At 46.0% G+C, this 24,086-nt stretch overlaps 1 protein-coding gene across 3 annotated transcripts in view; it reads left to right on the forward strand.

The window, feature by feature from the left end:
* Positions 1-20,825, forward strand: part of LOC124041166 (zinc transporter 6-like) — an 83,460-nt gene extending 62,635 nt beyond the window's left edge. For all 3 annotated transcript variants that reach the window (XM_046358413.1, XM_046358414.1, XM_046358415.1), the window contains 6 exons: positions 7,144-7,192; positions 10,252-10,371; positions 12,012-12,114; positions 12,391-12,438; positions 13,723-13,791; positions 19,352-20,825. In XM_046358413.1, coding sequence (XP_046214369.1) covers positions 7,144-7,192; positions 10,252-10,371; positions 12,012-12,114; positions 12,391-12,438; positions 13,723-13,791; positions 19,352-19,867 — 905 coding nt within the window. In that variant the 3' untranslated portion in view covers positions 19,868-20,825. The remainder of the gene's footprint in view (positions 1-7,143; positions 7,193-10,251; positions 10,372-12,011; positions 12,115-12,390; positions 12,439-13,722; positions 13,792-19,351) is intronic.
* Positions 20,826-24,086: the final 3,261 nt, after the last annotated feature.

The raw sequence follows: 24,086 nt of genomic DNA on the forward strand, positions 1-24,086 counted from the left end.
CCCCAAGAACACAGTGCCTCCCTCATTCTTAAATGGAAGAAGTTTGGAACTGCCAAGACTCTTCATAGAGCTGGCCGCCCGGCCGAACTGAGCAATCGGGTGGTCACTCTGACACCCATCCAACCTGACAGAGCTTGAGAGGATCTGCAGAGAAGAATGGGAAAAGCTCCCCAAATACAGGTGTGCCATGCTTGTAGCAACATACCCAAGAAGACTCGGGGCTGTCATCACTGCCAAAGGTGCTTCAACAAAGTACTGAGTAAAGGGTCGGAATACAGTACTTACATAAATGTAATATTTCATGTTTTTTTTATAGCAAAAATGTCTAAACACCTGTTTTTGCTTTGCCATTATGGGGTATTATGTGACAATGAGAAAAACATTTAATCAATTTTAATTATTGTACAATTATTGTAAAAAATAAATAATTAAAACACAATTTAATTATTATTATTTTTTTACGTAAGATAGAGCCAGTCGGTCACAGATCATTTGTTTATCTTAAAATGTAAAAAATAAATTATACTTTATTGTATTAATTGGTACGAATAAGAAATATTGTGAAAGGAAGAGCCAATTGGTGGGAATGAAATGGAACAAGTCCCATCCACTAGATTCCTCAGTTTTAATTGATGAAACGGTATCCTGGAGAGATCATATTCAATTTGTCTGCAGCAAAGTGATGAAATCTGTTGGTATAATCAGAAAGATTGGTGATTTGGTTCATCAGGCTTGCTTCCTAACTCTATAGCTTAATTTACTCATGTCTCATTTACTGTAATATTGTCTGGGTCAGTAATGTTGTGTCTTTGGACTATCATTAAAGTGAAGACTGTTTTATTATCAAATCAATTCTCTGTGTAATTATTATGTGATTAAACTAATAATGTAAACAGTAATTAACTAGGAAGTTTGTGCACTACTGGAAAATGTGAGTTACTATTTCCAGAATTTAACTCTCTTCAGGTACTTTCATACCTTATCGATTACAGTCACTTATTAATATATTATTACCTCATCAGTCATTCTGAATGTCGCAAACTCTTGGCTATCTGCATGAACCCTAGCATAAATTATGAATCGTTGATATATGAATTGGTTTAATTATTAATTTACTAACTAAATAATCACACAGAATTACATAAACACACACACAGGATAGGTTATGCATTGAGTACTACATAATGCAATGAGAAGTCCCTAGTGGACATAATGCAATGGTCGTTCGATAGCGAAATGTTCTCCAGAATGGATCTTTCAGAGTACCATTTGGTCGTTCGATAGGGAAATGTTCTCCTCTCGTCTTCCTCTCATCTTCGGTCGAGGTTCCTAGACTATTTTACATATACAGCTGCAGACTATGAATGTGTAGTCTTTAGTTTTGTAGATTTCTTAACCATTCGTGACGTTTGGACTGCGTCGTTACATCCTCTGGTCTTTGTAGAGATTTTCTTCTTCTCTTTCGAAAATTTCAGAGTTCTAGCCATTACGTCTCTCTCAGCTCATGCTGTTGGTCTCGTTGGCCTATTGTAAATTTTGTCAGAAGTGGGTTTTATACACTGGGAAAATGGGGAGTTCCATGACGCCGATGTAATGTCTGTGCTCACGTAGGCATCGCCACTGACTTGGTTAAGACTTAGTATGAAAAACAATTCTCTCATTTAGAAGGCGAACATCAGATTACATCTTCTCGCAAATAGTTTCATATTTAATCATATATGTTTCCCCACATTTGGTTATGAACCTGACAACTGGGAAATATATACATTCAGAGATAGTTATGTTGTTCTAGTGTACTTCATGAGATCCCCAAACACAGCGTATCTCACATAATTGTTCTTCGAGTACCCACGCACCACTCCAACCGCATGGATTTCAGAAATATTGCTTCATTATTCAACCTTTTGACGTTAGATTTTGTTGGAAAGAATGTCATTGTTCTACAGAGTAAATCCTCTCTCAATACTGCATGTCCAGGATGAGTTTCTGCAAGGAATTTCTAGCCGTCATAAAATGGCCAACTTCACCCCTCTTCCCCTCTGCGGGAGAGATTGGGCGCTGTAAAGCGGGCCCACTTTAACCTGATCCCTCAGATCTGAACAGGAGATAGTCATGATAGTACATAGGCCTCCTACCTACACAAATTGCTCATCATAAAAAAAAAATACATTTGCAAGACTAGCTGCCACCTCTAATTAACTGGCTCTATCTGCACCTTTGTTTAAGAAACTCAATATCATGTACTTTCATCTACAAATACTAATTTTGTCTAAACCCTTCAATGGATTCTTCCAGCTCAATTCTGAAATCCATTTATATAACACAAGACACTGCGATAACCTTTACCCTCTCCACTGTCGCACCTCAGTCTATCAGATATTATACTCTGAAATTCTTATCTTGACATTGCCAAACCTCATCCCTCAATAACTTCAAGCGAAGACTGGGGGTCAGCCTGATGAACCAAACTACTCAGTAATCTCCTCCATATAGCCTAACTCTCACATGCGGGCACACACACATTTAAACTATTTTTTTTTGTGGTCACTGATCAATTCATTTATACATTTATAATTAGTAGGTTTTATCTATTTTAACAAACCTTTTTTATTTTTGTACTTATGTACAGAGGTCTAAGGCACTGCATCTCAGTGCAAAAGACGTCACTACAGTCCCTGGTTCAATTCCAGGCTGTATTTGGAGTCCCGTAGGGCGGCGCACAATTGGCCCAGCGTCGTCCAGGTTTGGCCGGGGTAGGCCGACATTGTAAATAAGAATTTGTTCTTAACTGACTTGCCTAGTTAAATTGAATGTTTTTATTATTTTTGTGGTGTGGTTATCATGTAAGCCCATGGGCTGTCAACCACACCAGCCACACAAGTTTTGGGTCACTTAGAAATGTTCTTGTTTTTGAAAGAAAAGCAACTGTTTGGTCCATTAAAATAACATAAAATTGATCAGAAATACAGTGTAGACATTGTTAACGCTGTAAATGACTATTGTAGCTGGAAACGGCTGATTTAAAAATGGAATGGAATATCTACATAGGCATACAGAGGCCCATTATCAGCAACCATCACTCCTGTGTTCCAATGGCATGTTGTGTTAGCTAATCCAAGTTGATCATTTTCAAAGGCTAATTGATCATTAGTAAACCCTTTTTCAATTATGTTAGCACAGCTGAAAACTGTTCTGATTTTAAAGAAGCAATAAAACTGGCCTTCTTTATACTAGTTGAGTATCTGGAGCATCAGCATTTGTGAGTTCGATTACAGGCTCAAAATGGCCAGAAACAAAGGACTTTCTTCTGAAACTTTTCAGTCTATTCTTGTTCTGAGAAATGAAGGCTATTCCATGCGAGAAATTGTCAAGAAACTGAAGATCTCGTACAACGCTGTGTACTACTCCCTTCACAGAACAGCGCAAACTGGCTCTAACCAGAATAGAAAGAGGAGTGGGAGGCCCCAGTGCACAACCTTCCTACCTTCAGGCTATGCTCAAACCCTACACCCCAACCCAAGCACTCTGTTCTGCTTCTTGTTCTCTTTTGGCCATCCCACCCCTATGGGAGGGCAGCCCCCAGTCAGCCCAGTCCAAGCTCTTCACTGTCCTGGCACCCCAATGGTGGAACCAGCTTCCCCCCGTAAACTAGGACAGCGGAGTCCCTGCCCATCTTCCGAAAACACCTGAAACCCTACCTTTTTCAAAGAGTAAATAATCCCCCTCCTCACTTGCACTTGACCAACCCACCCACTCCTTCTAGCTCTGAAAGAAGCTTAGACGGGGATTAGACTCTAGGGGGTTAAATAATCCCCCTTCTCACCAAACCCCCCCCCCCTCTAGTTTTGACTTTGCTGACAGCTACTTTATTGCGGAAAAGTTTACTTACTATGCCTGTGGTATGTGGTTGTCTCACCAAGCTATCATAAGAAGAATGCACTAACTGTAAGTTTCTCTGGATAAGAGTGACTTCTAAATGACTACAATATCAATGTAGTCATTTAGCAGTCGGTAACAATCAGGGTTAACCTTGTCGCTTCCGCCTATCATTGAAGAACATAATAGGTCATGTCTGCTAAAATGTTTTATGAGGGCTATGGGTATTCCATTAATTGGGAGAGTCATTATGAATACATAGTTATAATATACATTACATAGAATGTGTGTTCATGTGGGCTGAGTAAACGTGTAACTGAAAACATACAAAAAAACGAAGTAAAGTACTTCGTGGTACTTTGAGGCACTTTTCCTTTTTAGAGCTTTCAAGCTCCATCTCCTTTCCTCATTTACCAACCGTCTGTGGATTATGACATTGTAGGTAGATTGGAGAAAGACTGCCACTTGTGTAGTGTGGTCAGTTTGTATTAATTTAATTTAATTCTAGTGGTTGGTGGGGTCTAGTTAGGGAGAGTCGGTCCACCGAGAGACTGAAGTGAGATGAGTGGAGGCCCCACAAGCACCTCAGAGTTGTGTGTGATGCCCTCCCAGTCACCCCATCCCAACCCCTCAGATAGAGCCCCTCTCCACCCTCGCCAATAACCACCCTTGAATCTTAGTTATAATGAGAAACAAGGAATAGTAATGACTCGACATCCTCTCTTAATCTTTCCAGAACTCTTATTCATTTTACAGCAGGTTTGCAAGTCAAAATAATAAATACAATTACATTGTAGTATTGTTAATCCTTTCTTCCCTTTCTCCCAAGCCAAATCCATCCCTCTCCACCTTCCCCTCCTTATTTTCTCCCCCCTTTACCCAACTCAAGCCAAGCTTGTCCTAACACACCCTTGTCCCAAATAAGCATGTTCCTACCTCCCATTCTTGCCCACCCAACCTAAGCTTGTACCTACCTCCCATCCTTGCCCACCCAACCTAAGCTTGTACCTACCTCCCATTCTTGCCCACCCAACCTAAGCTTGTACCTACCTCCCATCCTTGCCCAGCCAAGCTAAACTTGTCCCAACCTCCCATCCTTGCCCACCCAACCTAAGCTTGTCCCAACCTCCCATCCTTGCCAAGCTAAGCTTGTCCCATCCTCCCATCCTTGCCCAGCCAACCTAAGCTTGTCCCAACCTCCCATCCTTGCCCAGCCAAGCTAAACTTGTCCCAACCTCCCATCCTTGCCCACCCAACCTAAGCTTGTCCCAACCTCCCATCCTTGCCAAGCTAAGCTTGTCCCATCCTCCCATCCTTGCCCAGCCAACCTAAGCTTGTCCCAACCTCCCATCCTTGCCCACCCAACCTAAGCTTGTCCCAACCTCCCATCCTTGCCAAGCTAAGCTTGTCCCATCCTCCCATCCTTGCCCAGCCAACCTAAGCTTGTCCCAACCTCTCATCCTTGCCCAGCCAACCTAAGCTTGTCCCAACCTCTCATCCTTGCCCAGCCAACCTACGCTTGTCCCGACCTCCCATCCTTGCCCAGCCAAACTAAGCTTGTCCCAACCTCCCATCCTTGCCCACCCAACCTACGCTTGTCCCGACCTCCCATCCTTGCCCAGCCAAGCTAAGCTTGTCCCAACCTCCCATCCTTGCCCACCCAACCTAAGCTTGTCCCGACCTCCCATCCTTGTCCACCCAACCTAAGCTTGTCCCAACCTCCCATCCTTGCCCACCCAACCTAAGCTTGTCCCGACCTCCCATCCTTGCCCACCCAACCTAAGCTTGTCCCAACCTTCCATCCTTGCCCAGCCAAGCTAAGCTTGTCCCAACCTCCCATCCTTGCCCAGCCCAGCCAAGCTAAGCTTGTCCCAACCTCCCATCCTTGCCCACCCAACCTAAGCTTGTCCCGACCTCCCATCCTTGCCCAGCCAACCTAAGCTTGTCCCGACCTCCCATCCTTGCCCACCCAACCTAAGCTTGTCCCAACCTCCCATCCTTGCCCACCCAACCTAAGCTTGTCCCGACCTCCCAGCCGCACACAGCCGCACACAAGCCTAGATCATCATGCGTAATGCCTATTGTTGGCTGGAGTGGTGTAAAACTCGCCACCATTGAACTCGGGAGCAGTGGAAACACGTTCTCTGGAGTGATGAATCATGCTTCACCATCTGGTAGTCCAACGGACAAATCAAAGTTTGGCGGATGCAAGGACAACACTAACTGCCCCAATGCATAGTATAAAGTTTGGTGGAGGGGGAGTAATGGTCTTTGGCTGTTTTTCATGGTTCGGGCTAGGACCCTTAGTTCCTGTGAATGGAAATCTTAATGCTACAGCATGCAATGACATTCTAGACGATTCTGTGCTTCCAACTTTGTGGCAACAGTTTGGGTATGACAATGTCCTCGTGCACAAAGCGAGGTCCGTACAGAAATGGTTTGTCGAGGTCGGTGTGGAAGAACTTGACTGGCCTGCAGAGCCCTGACCTCAACCCCATCAAATACCTTGGGATGATTTGGAACGCCGACTGCGAGCCATGCCTCATCGCCCCACATAAGTGCCCGACCTCTCTAATGCTCTTGTTACTGAATGGAAGCAAGTCCCCCACAGCAATGTTCCAACATCTAGTGGAAAGCCTTCCCAGAAGAGTGGAGGCTGTTATAGCAGGAAAGGGGGGACCAACTCCATATTAATGCCCATGATTTTGGAATGAGATGTTCAACGAGCAGATCTTCACATACTTTTGGTCATGTAGTGTACATACTATATTTTCTTTCCTGAATTGTCTTTTAGAGTATAGATTGTATTTGTGGGAGGGGGAAATTATATTGTCTCAATTTATGTTAAGCTGATCTCGGCCATCACTGGATGTAGCCTTGTGCTTGTTATTTTCTACTTAGGCTTGTTTCTAGTCTCTTTCACTTATCTACCTAAACCCCTAGCCTACATTTCTGTGACATAGACTGAGAGGTTTGCTCTATAGCCATTTGTGTTTAAACATCCCAGATGGCGGTGGGGATGCTCTAAAAGAATATCTGTGCCCTCCTCTGGTCAGTCATCTGTGAGGGTAAGCCATCCTGTGGGGTGGACAGCTCAGAGGACACGCTCCGCTCAAATAGCACTCAGGCTTCTGTTACCGCCGCAACGAAAGACGTATGGGAACAGACTGCAGATAAGGGCTGCTAGAGTGATGCTCTCTCCGCCTGTGTCTAACTCTTACCCCTGTCGTCTGTCTCTGTCTTCTCTCTCCCCCATCCCCCCAACAGCTGCCAGCACCAGTTGGCTCCAGGAGCATGTCGCAGACCTAAGTCGAAGGTAAGATCCCCTTTCAGTGAGTCATCCTGCTGTTTCGATCCTCCTTGTTTTTCCCTTTAGTCCACAAGTGGACAGTTTCCCTCCCAAGAATCCCTCAGGAGATGGATGCACCACAGTGTGTGTGTAATATAACTAGCAGTCTGTCCCAGTTAAATTGAGGTTAAAGGATAAATGAAATATACACGACATGGGGTGTAGTATATTCAACAAAACTTTACCGAGTGTCTTTGTTAGGGAAAAGTATTGGCTTAATTGATTGAGCTTGGGATGTTTGTAATGTATGAGAAGCGAGGGCTGGTGTCATGTCATTTCTCATGGATTAAAATGACCCCCTCAGGCCAAACCTACCTGTAGAGGTCAGAGGTGAAACTCTTATCTTCCCTTTCACTTCCACCATATTGTGCTGTGCGCCCTCGCCCTGAGGTTAAGACCTGCTGGATGCTTTCAGTTCCTGCTCCTGGCCGTCACCTCTGGAGACTCTGTGCAGTGAAACTCCTCTCCACCCCTCATACACTATCTTCCAGGATGATGAATCGCCTCACTTGTTTTGTCTAAATAATGAATGTTGGTGGGTTTTGTTTCAGTCCAGTGTTGAGATCATCTTGCACCTTTACAGTCTCTGCTGGTGCCCCGGTATGGAACCTGCCCACTCAGGAAGTGGAAAATCACAAAAGGCTGAGTCGTGTTTAGAGTAGGAGGACTCATTTGAAAAATAACACCCCCCTCCCCCAACCTCCTAATGGGATATGTGAATGAGCTGCTTAAGGTCAGGTGAAACAAACCGCGACCTCATTGCAGGGCCGGCTATATTTAGCTTTTCTTATGCAGGCGTTCCCTCATGGCTATAATAACCTGAGAATGTTTACAAACATACATGATCCCATAGAATAGACCATTAGCACTCTATGAAACGCAACTAGGCCTAAGTAAGATTGATTCTGTGACTGTGCAGTTGGCCATGACTGAAGTCTCAATCGATTTATAAAACCCCAAATATGATGAAGTTGATTTCTGACACATTCCCTCCTGAATAGAGAAATATACATACAATCCTACCAGCGGAGGCTGATGGAGGAGCTATAGGAGGATGGGCTCATTATAGTGGCTGGAATGGAATCAATCACCCATTCCAGCCATTTACAATGAGACTGTCCTCTTATAGCTCCTCCCACCAGCCTCATCTGAATCCCACCCACTTCAGATTACCTAGGGAAACAGCACCTATTATATACAACAGAGTAAAGTTCTGATTGATCTGAGTAGAAGGCACAGTAAACAGGATTTCCCGGATGACTTTTACTCATCGTTTAATTATCTGCCATAATTGTGTCATGCATGTCTGTGGACCATACTAGCCTTTCTGGTGTTTGGTGGGTAGACATTATATAACCCTTGGAGCTAGTCCATGGTGTACTATTATTTGGGCAACTCCGTTTAGTCTGTATTTATAGTCAACATACATCATATCAAGTGTTTGTTTGTCTCACCATAATCCCACAATTTCTGTCTCCAGTGGGTAGGATTAAACAAACTCTGGAACAAAGCTCCCTCTATCCACACAGTGTTCTCTCTCCTTCTGTCTCCCTCCTACTCTCTCTCTCTTTCCTTCCTACTCTCTCTAGGCAGTGCCGTCCGCACAGACTGTGCAGACAGGCGGCCAGGGAATCACACGACCGTTTCCCAAATACTCAAATTATATAATTGCAGCGGGGAGATAAAGAGATTATTGGGATTGTAAATCCTGCTTCCCGCTCACCCATCACCCCCCAAAAAAATGTTGGCTTCAAATTGAGTGACCGGAGGTCAAGCTTCTTTATGTTAATGCTTTTTCTTTTAAAAAGTATGCCTATTGTGTCCTTGTTAGACATCAGAGGACTAGTATCCTTGCATGTCTTCTATGAGGTTGACGTTGGACAGTGATGCAGTTTAAACACAGTATATAGAATTAATCTTCTCAGTATTTAACTAATCAGGACTCATTTTTTTTTAATGCTTTGCCAAAACGTGTGTACATCACTTCAAATAGAAAACTGGGATAAATGTGAGTGCTGGATGTCACACTGGATAAATGTGAGTGCTGGATGTCACTGGATAAATGTGAGTGCTGGATGTCACACTGGATAAATGTGAGTGCTGGATGTCACACTGGACAAATGTGAGTGCTGGATGTCACACTGGATAAATGTGAGTGCTGGATGTCACACTGGATAAATGTGAGTGCTGGATGTCACACTGGACAAATGTGAGTGCTGGATGTCACACTGGATAAATGTGAGTGCTGGATGTCAAATGTGAGTGCTGGATGTCACACTGGATAAATGGATAAATGTGAGTACTGGAGTGCTGGATGTCACACTGGATAAATGTGAGTGGATAAATGTGAGTGCTGGATGTCACACTGGATAAATGTGAGTGCTGGATGTCACACTGGATAAATGTGAGTGCTGGATGTCACACTGGATAAATGTGAGTGCTGGATGTCACACTGGATAAATGTGAGTGCTGGATGTCACACTGGATAAATGTGAGTGCTGGATGTCACACTGGATAAATGTGAGTGCTGGATGTGAGTGCTGGATGTCACACTGGATAAATGTGAGTGTGGATGTCACACTGGATAAATGAGTGCTGGATGTCACACTGGATAAATGTGAGTGCTGGATGACACTGGACTGGATAAATGGATAAATGAGTGCTGGATGTCACACACTGGATAACTGGATAAATGTGAGTGCTGGATGTCACACTGGATAAATGTGAGTGCTGGATGTCACACTGGATAAATGTGAGTGCTGGATGTGAGTGCTGGATGTATATAACACATTTTTGGAACATTACAATCATTTTGTCTCAGCAATATGAATGTTTTCACTTTTAAGATGGATATGTATATTACAGGTGCTCCCTGTCCTGGAATGTTTGTGTGATTTCTTCAGTTACCCTTTAGGAATATGTGTTGTCAAAGTAACTCTAACCAGTTTAGACACTTTTTATCAATTTGGAGCAAAACTGAAGGGTTGACTGGCTTTGTATAGTAATCTTATTTTGTATGTTTTCAGTTTGTGTGGGATTATCCCTGGCCTCAGCAGTGTCCTCCTGCCTCGAATGAATCCATTTGTCTTAATCAACGTGGCCGGAGCTCTCTCACTCAGCATCACCTACATGCTCATAGAGATCAAGTAAGCCCTCCGACACAGTGTAATGACATTAGTTAGTGGATTCGGGGGAAGTTATAAATCGAGACTAGGTATGACGAAGAATGTGTACTCTGAATAATGTGTTCTCACAAAGCCTTTGTCTGCCTGCTGTGTGTGTGACCTCCTCCTGTTATCAACCTCCATGAAAACTCCTGACATGCAGTGCCTTCAGAAAGTATTCACACCCCTGGACTTTTTCCACATTTTATCATGTTACTACAGCTTCAATTTTAAAATGGATTGAAATTTTGTGTCACTGTCCTATACACAATACCCCTTAATGTCAGTGTTTTTAAAAAATGTTTACAAATTAAATCAAAATGAAAAGCTGAAATGTCTTGAGTCAACCACTTTATGGCAAGTCTACTGTAAATAAGTTCAGGAGTAAAAATGTGCTTAACAAGTCACAATAAGTTGCATGGACTCACTCTGTGTTTAAGTGTTTAACAATTTATGACTACCTCATCTCTGTACCCCACATATTCAATTAACTGTAAGGTCGCTCAGTCAATCAGTGAATTTCAAACACTGATTCCACCACAACAATCACCTATTGGTAGATGGGTTTAAAAAAAATCAAAACGCAGACATTGAATATCCCTTCGAGCATGTTGTAGTTACTAATTATAGTTTGGATTACAAAGATACAGGCATCCTTCCTAACTCAGTTGCCAGAGAGGAAGGACACTTCTCAGGGATTTCACCATGAGGCCAAAGGTCAGAGTTTAATGGCTGTGATGTGAGAACTGAGGATGGATCAACAACATTGTAGTTACTCCACAAAACTAACCTAAATGACAGTGAAAATGAAGTCTGTATTGAATAAAAATATTCCAAAATATGCATCCTATTTGCAATAAGGCACTAAAGTAAAACTGCAAAAAATGTGGCAAAGAAATTACATTTATGTCCTGAATATGAAGTATTATGTTTGGGGTAAAGCCAACACATCACTGAGTACCACTCTTCATATTTTCAAGCATAGTGGTGGCTTTATCATGTTATGGGTATGCTTGTCATCTGCAAAAACAAGGGATTATTTTAGGAAACAAAGAAACAGAATAGAGCTAAGCACAGGCAAAATCCTAGAGGAAAACCTGGTTCTGTCTGCTTTCTAACAGACACTGAGAGACAAATTCACCTTTCACCAGGACAATAGCCTAAAACACAAGACCAAATACTGGAGTTGCTTACCAAGACGACAATGAATGTTCCTGAGTAGCCTAACTACAGTTTTGACTTAAATAATATTGAAAATCTATGGCAAGGCTGACTACCAATGATCAACAACCAATTTGACATAATGTGCATATATTGTACATCCAGGTGTGCAAAGCTCTTACTCACAGCTGTAATCACTTCCAAAGGTGATTCTAGCATGTATTGACTCAGAGGTGTGAATAGTTGTGTAAATTAGATATTTCTGTGTTTCATTTTCAATACATTTGAACAAATTTCAAAAAATATGTTTCCACTTTGTCATTATAGGGGTATTGTGTGTAGTATTGTGTGTAGATGGGTGAGAAACAACAAAATGTGGAATAAGTTAAGGATTATAAATACTTTCTGAATGCACTGCAAATAGTGTATGTGCTCCTAACTTTATAACTCTCTGACTGCAGTAATTACAATGCTGTGGACACGGCCTCGGCGGTGGCCATCGGCCTCATGATCTTTGGCACCATGTATCCTATGAGCGTGTACAGCGGGAAGGTGCTCCTTCAGGTAGGCTATCCAAACAGGTCCACAGTCTAAACTGGACTGGATCGTTGAATTCTCTTTAGGACGTGACGTGGATCAGACAACCATACTGTAACTCAATACTTATCTCTTGGAATGATTGTGAGATATGTTCGGTCCAAATTCTGTTTGGCTCGCACTGTTTGTTGTAAGAGAGTATGTTCTTTGATGGAATTTAACTCAGTAACTAATTGACTTATTGGACTTTGTGCTGTGTTTTGATGTGACTCAAATCTGTTTGCGTTTTGCTCTCCTCTTTAGACCACTCCATCCCATGTCATCGGTCAGCTTGACAAATTGCTCAGAGAGGTAACACTCATATTGGGTTGAGTAACATCTGCTTTCATTTACAGATGTGTGGGAATACAACATAAATTGTCATTTTAATCATGAGGATGGTCAGTTCTTGCATAAATCGCTCTGTCTACAAATCTGAGTGGTTACACTTCTCCAGCACCATCCCTCAGGTATTTTTCAAAACGTGTGGGGGCGGTGAATGCTTAGTTTTTTTTTCCAGTCCAAGATTGTCCCTTAGAAACAGGATGGGAGGTCAAATGAGGACAACCCTAGTGAAGTAATCCTAATTATAACAATATAACAAGGTTAATGGAATGTTCATATAATGCTACAGCTAGACATGAAATACATGTTAATAATAAGACATGTGAGATGTAATACATATAAACTATTTACATAATACAGGGTATTTACACAGTGGTCAAACAGTTTACAGAAAACAGGTTATTTCCTCATTAAAAGAGCAATCTGCTGTTTCATCCATTGAAACATTTTTTTTTATAAATGAATGATATGTACCCATTTGATTCTTGAATATAACCTCATGAGCTTAGTTCAACTGTCGTACCCCATCAGAACCCAAACTATTAGCTTGTTTTACTCCAATGTTTGTAAAGAAAGTAACTGTAAATAAACACTATGTAGCCTCAACATGGTTAAAACTATGACTTTGATATCATGGATGGTCAGTGCTTGCATCTATAGCTCTGTCTATGAATTTCAGAGGGGTTACATTTCTCCATCTCCGTCCCTCAGCTTTTTATCATGCAGTGCCGGGGTTTACACTTCATTATTCTTTCAACTGTCCTTTAAGGCTTTACTCAACGGAATTACTTTTAAAAAAAATCTGTTTTCCCTATGGTTGCGGAAGGCAAAGTTGGTAGCCAATGGGGACTTCTCATCTTTACTCCTAATGACACTCAGTGATGTGTTTGCAGAGGGTTGTCCTCATTGACCTCTTTTCTATTACTATAGGTCAAGCCCATCCTATTGGTTTCACTGCCTAAAGACAGCAAAACATTTTACATGTACCACATGCATTGTAGCCAATTTTGGTCTCTGTGTTTTATATTTTATATTTGTTGTGTTTTTCACAGTGTGCAACAACTTACAATGATTCCCTACCGCCTTTGGGATCCTATTGTTGGGATCCCATCCATGTTCTAAATAGATCTAGTTATAGTTTTTCCAAACCATGCCAGTTGACTGGGGCTGGTTACACGGTCAACTGGTCCCTACAACCGTTGATAGGAAGATGTCAGTCTCTGCCCTCATGGCCTCTCTCCCACTGTACAGGTCTCCACTCTGGAGGGGGTCCTGGAGGTCCGTAACGAGCACTTCTGGACGGTTGGCTTTGGCTCTCTGGTACGTCATCATGGTTTTGTTACTGTTGTCCTCATTGTACCCAGCAGACTCCCAGTGCTATGCACCACGCTCTGTTTCCTCTGCCGGCTCCCCCCACCAGATGCCAGGAACACAAAGAGAACGCCACTCACCCTCATCATTTAGTTTAGTGGCCCCCTTGTTGTTTACGAACAATTGGCAAGGATTTGCTCACTCAAATGAAAAGGGGACAAGTTTCTCATGCGTTGCAATTTCTCTGTTGATTTAAGACTTTTAACTGCCTCCAACTTGTTTTTGACTGACAGGAATGCATTGCTTATTTCTAAATGATAGGGTTAGGGTGATATGATCATGTACTAGATTGCCTTACACAAGCATAGTCCCATGTATTCCTTTGTGTCCAAGAAGCATGCTGTGGATATCAAAGGTCAGATGCCAGTTTAATGAAACAGTCCTGTGTCGGTGAGGGGAAATTTCTGAGCACAGAGCCTCTCGTCTCCTGCCTCCAGGAGGCCATGTTATTTAATTCCAATTGTAAAGACTAAGTAGTCACACAAAAAGACAGAAGTCACAGCACACTTCAATACAGGGTATATAGCATAAGGACATACATGGTATATAGCATAAAGACAGATGGTATATCGCATAAAGACAGATGGTATATAGCATAGAGACAGATGGTATATCATATAAAGAAAGAAATGTAGTCATTCTGGTTTCATTGAAACGCCTGAGATGTGAATTATTCAGTCTGTGGCTCAAAAAATGTTGCTTCACGTAAGAATGAATTAGGGAATTAAATACAGATTCTGTCAGGTCTGCAGCGATGTTAAATCTCATTCAATGAAATAACACATATTTGCACTCTGCCTAAAAGCAGCGTAATATAATGTTAACATTATGCAATAACAGCATCACTTCTGTCATATAGATCAAAAGGCCAGCTTCTTGGCTGTGCTAATTGCTGTGTGGATTAAGTTTATCCAGTAGTGTTGCTGCTGTGCCCAGTTGACACACTGTTCTCGCCAGACTGTATACCCTAGGGTACTGCCAGTAGAGTGGGAGGGAACTCGAGGGGGAGGGACGGAACTCGGGGGGAGGAGGGAATTCGTGGGGGAGGGAGGGAGCTAGAGGGATGGCTGGCGGGAGGGATGGATCTTGAGGGAGCTTGAGGGAGAGGAATGGAAGGAGGGAACTAGGAGGAAGCGAGATGACTAGAGAGAGGAAGGGAGCTGTGTGGACTAAGTTTATCCAGTGGTGTTGCTGCAGTGCCCAGTTGCCACACTGTTCTCACCAGACTGTATACCCTAGGGTACTGCCAGTAGAGGGAGGGAGACAACTGGAAGGTGGAAGGGAGACAACTGGAAGGTGGAAGGGAGACAACTGGAGGGTGGAAGGGAGACAACTGGAGGGTGGAAGGGAGACAACTGGAGGGTGGAAGGGAGACAACTGGAGGGTGGAAGGGAGACAACTGGAGGGTGGAAGGGAGACAACTGGAGGGAGGGAGGGAGGAAACTAGAGAGGGATGAAGGAAAGGGGGAAGTAGAGGGGAGGGAGAGAGGGAAGTAGAGGGAGGGAGAGAAGTAGAGGGGGAGGGAGGGAGGGAGGGAGGGGTGGAGGGAGGGGACTAGAGGGAGTGAGAGGGAGGGAGGGACACAACTATTAGGGGCGCGGGAGGGAGACAACTAGAGGTAAGGGAGGGAAGTAGAGGGAGAGACAACGAGAGGGAGGGAGGGAGGGAGGGAGGGAACTAGAAGGATGAGAGAGGGAGGGACCTTGGCGGGAGGGATGGAGCGAGGCAGAGAACTGTAGGGAGGGAGGCAGAGAACTGTAGGGAGGGAGGCAGAGGACTGTAGGGAGGGAGGCAGAGGACTGTAGGGAGGGAGGCAGAGGACAGAGGAGGCAGAGAACTGTAGGGAGGGAGGCAGAGAACTGTAGGGAGGGAGGCAGAGAACTGTAGGGAGGGAGGCAGAGAACTGTAGGGAGGGAAGCAGCGAACTTGGGGGATGGAGAGAGGGAACTGGAGGGGTTGGTGGGAGGGAGGGAACTAGGCGGGAGGGATGGAGTCAACTGGAGAGGGTGCAGGAGGGAGGGAGTGAACTGGGGGGAGGGAGCGAGAGAACTGGACGGAGCAAGGGAGCGAACTGAGGGCAGGGAGGGAGACAACTATTCGGGCGCGGGAGGGAGACAACTAGAGGATAAGGGAGGGAGGGATGAGGGAGGCAGGAAGGGAAGTAGAGGGAGAGAACTAGAGGGAGGGAGACAGCTAGAGGGAGGAAGGAAACTAGAAGGATGAGAGAGGGAGGGAGGGACCTTGGCAGGAGGGATGGAGCGAACTGGGGGGGGCGAACTGGAGGGATGGAGCGAGGCAGAGAACTGGAGGGAGGGAGGGTACTGGAGGAAGGATGGAGAGAGCGGGGCAAATAACTGGGGGAGCAAGAGAACTGTAGGGAGGGAGGCAGAGAACTGTAGGGAGGGAGGCAGAGAACTGTGGGGAGGGAGGCAGAGAACTGTAGGGAGGGAGGCAGAGAACTGTGGGGAGGGAGGCAGAGAACTGTGGGGAGGGAGGCAGAGAACTTGGGGGATGGAGAGAGGGAACTGGAGGGGTTGGTGGGAGGGAGGGAACTAGGCGGGAGGGATGGAGTCAACTGGAGAGGGGCGGGAGGGAGGGAGTGAACTGGAGGGGAAGAGGGAGCAAACTGGACGGAGGGAGCGAGAGAACTGGACGGAGCAAGGGTGTGAACTGAGGGGAGGGAGGGAGAGCTGGTGGGAGGGGAGGGAGGGAGCGAGGCAGAGAACTGGAGGGAGGAAGCGAACTGGAGGGAGAGAGAGAGGGAACTGGAGAGAGGGCGGGAGGGAGACAACTATTAGGGGCGCGGGAGGGAGACAACTAGAGGTAAGGGAGGGGGAGAGGGATGAGGGAGGGAGGGAGGGAACTAGAGGGAGGGAGGGACCTTGGCGGGAGGGTTGGAGCGAACTGGAGGTGGGAGGCAAACTGGAGCGATGTAGCGAGGCAGAGAACTGGAGGGAGGGGGGAGGGTACTGGAGGAAGGATGGAGGGAGCGAGGCAGAGAACTGGAGGGAGGGAGCGAGAGAACTGGAGGGAGTGAGCGAGATAACTGGAGGGAGAGAGAGGGAACTGGAGGGAGAGAGAGGGAACTGGAGAGAGGGAGGGAAGGAACTGGGGTGAGGGAGGGAGTGAGAGAACTGGAGAGGGGAGCGAGAACTTGTAGAGAGAGGGAACTGGAGAGAGGGCAGGAGGGAACTGGAGAGAGGGCGGGAGGGAACTGGAGAGAGGGCGGGAGGGAACTGGAGAGAGGGCGGGAGGGAACTGGGTGGGAGGGGTGGAGCGAACTGGAGAGAGAGGGGGAGGGATGCAGAGAACTGGAGGGAGGGAGGCAGAGAACTGGAGGGAAGGAGGGAGCAAGGCAGAGAACTGGTGGGAGGGAGTGAAGCAGAGAACTGTAGGGGAGGCAGAGAACTGGAGGGAGTGAGCGAACTGGTGGGAGGGAGGGATGTAGCGAACTGGTGGGTGGGAGGGAGAGAACTGGTGGGAGGGAGGGATTTAGCGAACTGGTGGGTGGGAGGGAGAGAACTGGTGGGAGGGAAAGAACTGGTGGGAGGGATGGAGGGATGGAAAGAGTGAGCTGAAGGGAGGGAGGGAGGGAGGGAAACTGGGGAAGGAGGGAAGGGAGCGAGTCAACTTGTGGAAGGCAGAGATCTGGAGGGAGGGATGGATAGAACTGGAGGGAGGGAAAGAACTGGTGGGAGGGAGGGTGGGATGGAAAGAGTGAGCTGGATGGAGGGAGGGATAGATTGAACTGGATGGAGGTATAGAGCAAACTGGAGGGAGGGAGGGAAAGAACTGGTGGGAGGGAGGGTGGGATGGAAAGAGTTAGCTGGAGGAAGGGAGGGAGGGAAAGAACTGGTGGGAGGGAGGGTGGGATGGAAAGAGTGAGCTGGAGGGAGGGAGGGGGAGAGAACTTGTGGGATGGAAAGAGTGAGCTGGAGGGAGCTGGGGAGGGAGAGAGAACTTGTGGGAGGGGGAGCTAGAGAACTGGAGCGAGCGAGAGAACTTGTGGGAGGGAGCGAGGGGTGAACTGGACGGAGGGGGTGAACTGGAGGGAGGGAGGGAACTGGAGGGAGGGAGGGAACTGGGGCGAACTGGAGGGAGTGAGCGAACTGGAGGGAGGGAGACATTTGGTGGGAGGGAACGAGCGAGTTGGCGAACTGGAGGGAGGGAGTGAGCAAGATTGTGAACTGGAGTGAGGTAGCGAGAGAGCAAGATGGCGAACTGGAGGGAGAGAGGCAGGCAGAGGCCTGGAGGGAGGCAGGCAGAGGCCTGGAGGGAGGCAGGCAGAGGCCTGGAGGGAGGGAGGCAGAGGCCTGGAGGGAGGGAGGAGGCAGAGGCCTGGAGGGAGGGAGGCAGAGGCCTGGAGGGAGGGAGGAGGCAGAGGCCTGGAGGGAGGGAGGCAGAGGCCTGGAGGGAGGCAGGCAGAGGCCTGGAGGGAGGCAGGCAGAGGCCTGGAGGGAGGCAGGCAGAGGCCTGGAGGGAGGCAGGCAGAGGCCTGGAGGGAGGGAGGGAGGCAGAGGCCTGGAGGGAGGGAGGCAGAGGCCTGGAGGGAGGGAGGCCTGGAGGTAGGGAGGCAGAGGCCTGGAGGGAGGGAGGCAGAGTGCAAACTGGAGGGAGGCAGAGAACTGGAGGGGGGGAGCAAGTTGGCGAACTGGAGGGAGGGAGCGAGCGAGATGGCGAACTGGAGGGAGGGAGGCAAGAGCGAGATGGCGACCTGGAGGGAGGGAGGCAAAGAGCAGTGAGATGGCGAACTGGAGGGAGAGAGGCAGAGTGCGAACTGGAGGGAGGCAGAGTGCGAACTGGAGGGAGGCAGAGTGCGAACTGGAGGGAGGCAGAGTGCGAACTGGAGGGAGGCAGAGTGCGAACTGGAGGGAGGCAGAGTGCGAACTGGAGGGAGGCAGAGTGCGAACTGGAGGGAGGCAGAGTGCGAATTGGAGGGAGGGAGAGTGCAAACTGGAGGGAGGGGGCAGAGGCCTGGAGGGAGGGAGGCAGAGTGCGAATTGGAGGGAGGCAGAGAACTGGAGGGAGGGAGCAAGTTGGCGAACTGGAGGGAGGGAGCGAGCGAGATGGCGAACTGGAGGGAGGGAGCAAGCGATATGGCGACCTGGAGGGAGGGAGGCAAAGAGCGAGCGAGATGGCGAACTGGAGGGAGAGAGGCAGAGTGCGAACTGGAGGGAGGCAGAGTGCGAACTGGAGGGAGGCAGAGTGCGAACTGGAGGGAGGCAGAGTGCGAACTGGAGGGAGACAGAGTGCGAACTGGAGGGAGGGATAGAGCGAACTGGAGGGTGTGAACTGGAGGGAGGGATAGAGCGACCTGGAGGGAGGGATAGAGCGAACTGGAGGGTGCGAACTGGATGGAGTGATAGAGCGACCTGGAGGGAGGGATAGAGCATACTGGAGGGAGGGAGGGAGGTAGAGAACTAGAGGGAGAGGAGAGGGAGGAAGGATGTAGAGTAAACAAAGACTGTCTCTTTAACTCCTTGTCTCCTCCACCGGATTTGTGTACAGGCTGGCTCCGTCCACGTCAGAATACGCCGGGATGCCAACGAGCAGATGGTGCTGGCCCATGTGACCAACCGCCTCTTCACCCTCGTGTCCACGCTGACGGTTCAGATTTTCAAGGATGACTGGATCCGGCCTTCCCTCGTGGCCGAGGCGCTCCCAGCCGGCACACTCAGACCCTCTGACTACGGGGGCCTGTCTAGCTTTGTCCCCCCTCACCCCAAACCCTCGGAGGACATTAATCATCTCACCTCCACCCCGTTTAAACCCAGCAGCCCACCGCCAGAGTTCTCCTTCAACACCCCTGGGAGGCATGTCCACCCTGTGGTGCTCCCCAACACCCAGCCTCAAAGGCCTTACGGCATGGGCCTCAGCTACGGAGCCTCCCCCTACACCAGCATGCTCAACCAGGACCTAGCCCGGCCGGGGATGGGGATGGGGATAGGGATGAACCTGGGAATGGGTACAGGGATGCCTTCGTCACAAGGTTTCAGAACTGCTTTAGGTGCAGCGCCACAGTGATTTGGAAGCATCCCTGTCCCATCACAGTACAGCCAGTACAGACCCTGATGTTTAGAACATGAGGTATAGAAGTGGGATATTAGAGAGAAAATATTATGCTATTTATTTTTGATGGAACCAGGACATCCATTCTGACCATAGGTTGATTTTCTACCTTTGTATATTTTTTGTATTATTCTTCGAAAAGCTGATGAGTTGGAAATGAACTGTAGGCCTGTGTTCTTTCTTTGTATGCCAGTTCAAATGAAAAGTTCTTCTGTTTGAGAATTGTGGAAGAGCTCTATTGCTTTTGTACCATAAATGTGTGCTTTAACCATGAATTCACTTTCATGCTCTTAGGACATCAGTATTTGATTCAGTAACTGTTATTCCCTTGGTTGATGGCCATCACAAGATGGGAGTGATATTTTTAGGTATAAAAAGTGACCTAATGAAGGGAAAATACATAATGGGGCAATACATACTCATGATTTGCCCCATTATCTTCTGTATTAGAAGTATCACTTTGATACACTATAATGATTCCTGATGCTAACCTCATTGTGATGTATGTATTATACCTTCTACTATTTTATGGAAACAAATACGTACTGTATCATTTTCCAGTTCAGTAGAGTCTACAATAAATTAAATGCAAACTCATGTAAAATCACTGTAATTGCCCTATTGTTTGTCACTTGAACTTTCCAGGTCATGTCTATGTCCGTTGAAAGACTCCCAATGAGTTTGGTGACTCAGTGGAATGAGAATTGTCAGCTGTCTGCATTTTAAAAAATGCAGGTAGGCCTACTTTAATGTTCCAACATAATATTCCAATCGAAGCTTTAAGACGTTGATTAAAAAACACTTTCCATGGGCTACCTGTTGAGATGTTGAGGGTGAATGGTGAAGAGTATCATAAATCAAATTGAAGCAATATAGGAGATGATTGTCTGGCATGTAATAAACACATTCCTCTTGAATTTGTTTTTCTTTTTGAGTTTTGTTTTAATTTCATGTTTACAGTCTTTCATACAATGTGTGTTTGGAACATGTGTACAAAATTAGCCTTGCGAAGCCGGCAGCTTACTGCATGGATAGCGCAGCGTGTACCAGTCTGGTATTTAACTCTTCTTTTTTTTTAAGCACATCACAATAACCTAAAAAGAGGGGCTATACAAGGGCATGTAGGGAAATATGATATTCAGTCTAAAACTGGAACATGTTCCCTATGTACTTATTAATATATGACTAATATCAGTTAGCCCAAATTATAGGCTCATGGATGGGCAACATCAGAAGCTCCTTTTCTTGTTCATTTTCTCATGTTTTAAACATGCTCTCTATAGAGCTTGTTTCCTGTCGCACCAATGTGTCACCATGGCATTTGTAGTTCTTTATGACAGCCATTTTAGCAGCGAATTAGTGTTACATTTGGGGGGCGTAAGGACAGGCGAATATATTGCTAAAAGTCATCTTGTCCTTCAGAGATTGACACGGTTATCAAAACGGCCAGCCAGGGTAAGTCTATACAAAACAGCCCTTTAAGTGTTTCTAAAATCCCCTATGGGAAAAAATGAATGGTGGAAAACAATTGGAACCAGTTCCTTGTTTGATCACTAGGTGTTATGGGTATTATGACTTATACTGTGGTACTCCATTGCACAGATACATTACCAATGGTAAAGAAAGACTTCTCTGAGTCTATAGTGAACGTGAAGAAGCTGTACATTCAGGCTATTCAACTTTGTGTCATTAGGCTAAACCCAAAGGTTTCTTTGTGAAAGGTAAGACATCCAAAGTAAATTCCATTTGCCACAGGGCCAGAAGTCTCAATTGTAAACTATCTTGTTTTCTGACAAAACATCAAAGTCAACATATAGGCAAGGAGGCCTATACTAATATTATTTTTAATGTTTTATTTAAAAGCCTTTGAGAAAGTATTCCTTTGGTGGACATTTCATTTACAATGTTCTATCTGGACCTTGAGAAACCATGGCACGACATGAAGGCATAATCTGGTAATCAAATGCACCAATTTGCTGAGTTGAAAGGAGATGTAAAGCTAACAAATGAAGTCACGTATGCATGCCATAGGGGTCCCAAAGATTAGCATAATAGAACATTTCAGACAGAAGTTGTCTAGAGAAGTTATCTCACGTTTCAGTAGTTTTAAAAAACTAGATCCCTTAGGGCAGGAATGGGCAACTCCAGTCCGTGGGGCCGGAGTGTTTTCACACCTTTTCTCCATCCCTAATAAACAACGCTGATGTAAACTAATTGTAAACTGAAAATCATGATTAGTTGATTATTGGAGTCGTGTGTTAGCTGCGGCTGGGGCTAAAGTGTGACACCAATAAGGCCCCCGAGGGCTGGAGTTGCTCATCCCTGACCCCTTATATTATTATAGAATCATTACAGCACCACTGTTATAACTACTTACTCAAACTGTAATTTCTCATTTGTTTCATCCCCCAAAAATGACTGGAATGTCTCATACATTGGTGGCATAGAAATGATATCAGCAGTGCTGCTTGGAAAGCTGCTGACTGAGAGGCTGTTTTCAATGCATTGTTTGCACCTGTCTAAAGTGTATTCCTAAAGCTACATTCATTTCACTCTAAATGCCTGACACTTGATTCTCAGACATCCATCAGAAGCACGTTATCTGTGTGAAGGCTATAGGGCAGGGGTATTCAACTCTTACCCTACGAGGTCTGGAGACTGCTGGTTTTCTGTTCTACCTGATAATTACACACACCTGGTGTCCCAGTCCCTGATTAGAGGGGAACAATGAAAAACGCAGTGAAACTGGCTTCAATATCCAGAGATGAGTTTGAGGTCTATAGGGTGTATATTTACAGCTTCTCCCAACATACAGTATTCAGACCCCTTCCCTTTGCTGGAAATTGAGCTCAGGTGCCTCCTGTTTTCATTGATCATTCTTGAGATGTTTTTAGAACCTGATTGGAGTCCACCTGTGGTAAATTCAATTGATTGGACATGGTTTGGAAAGGCCCCTATATTAGGCCCCAGTTGACAGTGCATGTCAGAGCAAAAACCAAGCAATGATGTCAAAGGAATTGTCTGTAAACCTCAGAGACAGGTTTGTGTCGAGGCACAGAACTGGGGAAGGGTACCAAAACATTTCTGCAGCATTTAAGGTCCCCAAGAACACAGTGGCCTCCATCATTCTTAAATGGAAGAAGTTAGGAACCATCAAGACTCTTCCCAGAGCTGGCCGACCAGCCAAACTGCGCAATCGGTGGAGAAAGGCCTTGGTCAGGGAGGTGACCAAGAACCCGATGGTCACCCTGACAGAGTTCCTCTGTGGAGATGAGGGAACCTTCCAGCAGGACAACCATCTCTGCAGCACTCCACCAATCAGGCCTTTATGGTAGATTGGCTAGACGGAAGCCACTACTCAGTAAAAGGCACATGACAGCCCACTTGGAATTTGCTAAAAGTCACATAAAGGACTCAGACCATGAGAAACAACATTCTCTGGTTTTATGAAACCAAGATTGAACTCTTTGGCCTGAATTCCAAGCATCGCGTCTTGAGGAAACCTGGCACCATCCCTACTGTGAAGCGTGGTGGCAGCATCATACTCTGGGGATGTTTTTCAGTGGCAGGGACTGGGAGACTAGTCAGGATCAAGAGAAAGCTGAACGGCCAAGACCACGCAGAAGTGGCTTCGGGACAAGTCTCTGAATGTCCTTGAGTGGCCCAGCCAGAGCCCGGACTTGAACACGATCGAACATCTCTGGATAGACCTGTAAATAGCTGCGCAGCAACGCTCCCCATCCATCCTGACAGAGCTTGAGAGGATCTGTAGAGAATGGGAGAAACTCCCCAAATACAGGTGTGCCAAACTTGTAGCACCGTTGGCAGCGTAATTGCTGCTGAAGGGTAATTGCTGCTAAAGGGTCTGAATACTTACGTACATTTGATATTTCAGATTTTAATTTTTTATAAATCTGTTTTTGCTATGTAATTCTGGGGTATTGTGTGTAGATTGATGAGGGGGGACAATTTAATACATTTTATAACAAGGCTGTAAAGTAACAATGTGGAAAAAGTCAAGGGGTCTGAATACTTCCCGAATGCACTCTATATTTATTAATAAAACATTCAGCTGGACTTCCAAAATTAATTTCTCACAGTGAGTCCAGTTGTAAGGACATGTAATACTGTTGTTGTTTTTTTGCAGACAATTGCAATTTGAGTGCATTTTGGT

Source organism: Oncorhynchus gorbuscha, linkage group LG08, assembly GCF_021184085.1.
Source record: "Oncorhynchus gorbuscha isolate QuinsamMale2020 ecotype Even-year linkage group LG08, OgorEven_v1.0, whole genome shotgun sequence".
NCBI classification, from domain to species: Eukaryota; Metazoa; Chordata; class Actinopteri; order Salmoniformes; family Salmonidae; genus Oncorhynchus; species Oncorhynchus gorbuscha.